Here is a 4588-nt window from a genome sequence, read left to right as displayed (position 1 = left end):
GCCATAAAATAAAGTTTGGGAGAGAATGTTGTGTAGCACACAGAAATTAGATCAGGAGCAGCGATTCTACACAACTCCAGTGAAAGAAACTAAATTATAGCTATGATTTGCACCCATCATGTATGATCCTAATCTTAATAATCATACTTATTGACAAAAATCATTTTATCTCTATAAGGTTGTGTTGGCTAATGTCCTTCACACATGCAGCTCTTATGAAGTATAACCTTCATCTTTTAATTAGAGTTTAGAAGTGTACATTTAAGCCATTCCAATACGTGCATGGGTGCGGTGCCATCTGGTGGTGATACACAGTACTTTCCCATTATGTGATCTCTTCTTTTTTTACTGTCCCACCACTGACTGACTGACAGTACACTGTGATAAAAAAGTGATTTATTTTAGATAAATTATTCCTAAAGAAAGCTAAGTGCTAAAGTCAGAACAATAACTGCCAAATCTTACATATTATCAAGAAAAATAGTTTATTTAGAAGATAAAGGGAAGGCAGTTTTCATTTTAATACTTTCCAACACACGCTTACATTGCTGTGAACAATGCCAGTAAGTTTTTTACACTCTTCCTGGTAGTCACAGTAACAATGCATTGAGCAACACATCATAACACAAAGCACTTTCAACTGGTGAACAAGGAAATAAAGAGCTGGTTCGAGATTTAGTTTTATGTGATTTTTTTTTTTTTTCATAGATTTTATAACCCAAACATGGAAAAGACAATTATGAAACTGTGTCATTAAGTGTAATGTAATAGACAACTAGCTGCGAAAAAATAACTTTTCCCCATCAGATGGCAAGTATCCAGTAAACAACCAGAGCCACCTAAAATTCTAAATGTCAAGGTAAATAAGCAGACACAATGAGTAACACACAATGACAAATTATATATATTACCAACAAAACCATGTCTACTCCATCAACACACACACAGGAAACTCAAACTCAGTCTCTCTCGTGCTTCTTCATCATCTAAATGAGCACCATTTTTAAAAAGGCACACATACTTTATAGAATCCTGAATTTGACATGCTATGTTCAAAGTAAAGGGCAGGTAAAAACACTTTTGAGTGATTTTAAGCATGTACTAAAATATCAGGGAGGTCAGTTATTTTGCTTCCTTCACATGTCAGTCTCTAGTTGTTCTCCATGCCTACCCTGACTCAGTCAAGCAACTGTGGAACCTAAATTATGATCTCAGGAAAAACTGACTAATTCCAATGTTGACGTTCAAATCTGTAAATTGCACCTCAAAAAAACCATCTTGACATCTGATAATCTAGTCTGTAACGCTACTCCCCTTTCACTTGCCCTTTGTCCTTGCTCTTGTCCCGTGGTAACCGGCCCATGTTATAAAATTCTAAGTTTGGTCTCATGTCTGTGAGGTGGGCGAGCCGGTTGGACATGGCAAAGAAAGCAGTGATGGCAGCAATGTCCCACGCATCCTCACGGTCAAAGCCCACTTCCTCCAAAGACTGGAAATGCTGCTCTGTAATGGTGTCGCAGCGACACACAGCCATCGCAAAATCCAGCATGGCACGCTCCCGAGGTGACAGCTCTGCATTCTCATAGTTAACAATGACCTGCGTGGAAGAAGGGATGGAGCCAATTAGACAGAGCGGGAAATGTATGTGATTTAATAAAGAACTTCTTTGAAACCCCCAAAATTGTGTTGTGCTCTGATTGATTAAAATGCCTAACTTACAACAGTAACTGTGTATTATAATAAGCAAAGCAGAGGCAAGTAGTACAAATCAATTAAAGATTTTACCTGATCGGAAAGAGTGGGTTTCTTAGAGTAGATGCGGTGCAGTGCACTGTGGGATACCACACAGTAAAGACACTTGTTGTGGATACTAGTAGCCACTACAATCAACTCACGATCTGCCTTGGTTAATCCGCCTGAAAGACATTACTTATCAAATGAATGTGAAATCATGAAAAAATAACACCCATTCACACAACAAGAATACAAATATAAAGAACATAGCATCAGAGCTGGCTGGCTGGTTTTAGTGAACAAAGTTATCCAGATAACTGAGTAAACTCCCTCTTGGTTCAGGTCCAGGATATTGAAGAAGTAGCCACAATACCAAAAAGGTTTGCATTCACATCTATGAGACCTCTGAGGTTGTAGTGTGCGATTTTAGCTGAAGTGGAGTGGGATACTTACAGGTTAGCTTTTGTTCCAAAAACTGTGTTAATGTCTTCTCAATAAGGGCTTTTTTATCATTCACTTCTGAAAAGCTGAAACATGATAATGGGGTGCTTTGTCCATATTTCAAGCCTTAATTGGTCTACCCTCAGGGTCCACATTTCTCCTTAGTCAATAAGTCACGGTTCACATGTGGGCTTACTAAGCACCCATTCACTTTTATTTCACAAGAAACAAAACAAAGTGCAATTGAACTTTAAAACCCAATTAAATAAAAGGCATAGCAACAAAAAATCCTAATGTTCTCTTGGAGATCTCTTGCTGCAATGACTACTCTGGTTTTATTATGGCCCTCTCCCTATGACCACGAGGACTCACTCTACTTGCTAACAGCATTGCCAACTTATTGTATTTGTTGCTACATTTTTGAGACTCCATTGGTGACTTCATGTAAAACAAGAGCCAATGGACACTTTAAGTAACTTTATGAGAAGACAGTATTTACCTTCTTTTTTAAGGAGTAGCTTAATACTTCCAAATGAGTCTGCAAGCTTCCCTGCTTCTTATGGCTGTGGTGTGGCTGTGGACATCTATGTTTTTATATGCTGCTTAGTGAGTAGCAGAGAGCAGACACCATGCAGCAGCAAGACACAAACATTATACTAATCTCACTTTCTTATAGTGGCAACGCCATAAATTCCCAACTAGAGCAAAACATGTAAATTATGTTTGCAAAGTGAACGTGCCTGAAAGCTACAGATTCAGTGAGAGACAAGATGCAGTCTGTGTCATTGAATCTGCATGTCTGAGCACCTTTTCACCCTTACACTGGGTGCACAACAAAACCCACAGTGCCTGTTTAAAGCGCCAGTCTGTATCAGGTGGGAGTGGTTTCCTCTCCACATAAATTGTCTATTTTGTTTCACTACCTGATATTTACCTGTTTCTACCAGACCTTAGTTGCCATAGCTTTGACCACACTACCTGCCACTGTTCATTCATCAACTAAAACAGATTAAATATCCCACCTGACTCCTCATGTTTCAGCTGCACTCCAAAAGGGGGTTTCCATGCCCCTGCTGTCACTAAAATGCAGCACACAACCAGAAAAGCCCGAGTGCAGCCCTGTAAACAGAGTCAGCAATACTGCTTATAAAAGGTTTAAGTTTAGATTAAAGCTTGTAGAGTGTCATAGGGGCCCAGGAACAGAAATTAGATGTTTATACTGTTTCAGGGGCCCAAGCGCTGTCCTTAGGATGCCTAGCATTTCTATCACCGCCCTTACCACTTTGCACTTACTGTCACGATAACAAACACACACCTGACTCTTTGTTCATTAGTTCATTGTAGTAAGCGAAGAAGGCTCTGAACTCAGCTGGTCTATGGGAGAGGACTTTGAAGACGTTGGGCAAAAAGCCTCCCTGTAAAGAAGGAAACGCTAAGTTTAGCAGGTTGTAAAATAAGACTCATGACAATGTTTATGTGCAGTTAAATGCCTCATATATTAAGAATGAGTTTTTTTTGTTTCGTTTTTGTTTGTTTTTTTACCTTTGACTCAACTTCCTCCATAAGCTCCACCATATCATAAGGTAGCTCTTTCTTGTAAGGAACTGGATAGCGACTTATGTTCTCCGGTGGCGGATCGCTGGAGAAATGTCTAATGCCAGACGCCGCCGTCCCCCGAGACACGCAACCCGACCGGAGAGACGCCTGGACAGAGGAAAGTCACACGAGTTATACAGAAACTAGACTAGCAAAGCAGGAAAGTAAGTACGACAACTTACCAGTTGTGTGAACACAGAGGGACGAAATAACTTCGAGACGAGGTTACTCGCCATGTCAGTCGCCTTGCCTGGCTGGAAAGTGACCGTCAAAAACTACCTGTCAGCTAGCTAGGGTATTTCCAGTCTTTCGAAAGCGATTAACTGCTGCTAATGCAACTTAGTACAATAAAAATGTATCAGTCTTTTCAACTGTCAGTGGCCTGTCATTGTTGTTCAATTAATATAATGGGTTATAAGCATCCAATGATCTCGACAGCGTTAACCATTTAAGTTACCTCGTGTGATTAAAGTATTTTGTTTTGCTTCTTCCTCTTCTTCTTTGGTGCTTATTGGCGGTTCTGTTTTGCTTCATGACATGTCAGATGTTGACTGACCAGTCAAACAACCCAATCATAGAGCCGAATTGAGTCACGCCTGCAGTCTGTCCCCGCCCCCGTGCACTAATCCTCCCCGCCACCAAGCCCCTACAGATAGTATAATTTAGGTTTGAGATGAAAATGTGTACTGCACATTGAATGAGGTGGAAATGGAAGATCTTACACTTTACACATTTGATGCATATTATTATATTTTGTACATTATGCAATGGTTTGCACATGTTTTGTCTTGTTTTTATATGTTGTTACTTCTACTGT

General features: G+C 39.9%; 1 protein-coding gene across 1 annotated transcript; it reads right to left on the bottom strand.

Moving 5' to 3' along the window:
• Positions 1-546: 546 nt before the first annotated feature.
• On the bottom strand, positions 547-4304 carry LOC144524348 (uncharacterized). Its single transcript, XM_078260530.1, has 5 exons — positions 3954-4304; positions 3718-3879; positions 3491-3590; positions 1786-1916; positions 547-1597 (listed from the first exon to the last, which is right to left on the bottom strand). Exons 1-5 carry the CDS (start codon positions 4005-4007, stop codon positions 1307-1309), a joined length of 738 nt encoding a protein of 245 aa, XP_078116656.1. The 5' UTR covers positions 4008-4304; the 3' UTR covers positions 547-1306.
• Positions 4305-4588: the final 284 nt, after the last annotated feature.

The sequence above is a fragment of the Sander vitreus genome, chromosome 10 (assembly GCF_031162955.1).
Source record: "Sander vitreus isolate 19-12246 chromosome 10, sanVit1, whole genome shotgun sequence".
Classification (NCBI taxonomy): domain Eukaryota; kingdom Metazoa; phylum Chordata; class Actinopteri; order Perciformes; family Percidae; genus Sander; species Sander vitreus.
The sequence above is the reverse complement of the archived record's forward strand: the minus strand, read 5'-3'. Positions and strand labels throughout refer to the sequence as shown.

What these genes read in the sequence shown, in the direction of transcription:
- LOC144524348 (XM_078260530.1), bottom strand. Translation starts at nt 4,007, where the DNA reads ATGGCGAGTAACCTCGTCTCGAAGTTATTTCGTCCCTCTGTGTTCACA. An exon ending in ACTAATGAACAAAGAGTCAG is followed by an intron (nt 1,917 to 3,490) that starts GTGTGTGTTTGT and finishes AATGTCTTTCAG; the next exon opens with GCGGATTAACCAAGGCAGAT. An exon ending in AACCCACTCTTTCCGATCAG is followed by an intron (nt 1,598 to 1,785) that starts GTAAAATCTTTA and finishes TCTTCCACGCAG; the next exon opens with GTCATTGTTAACTATGAGAA.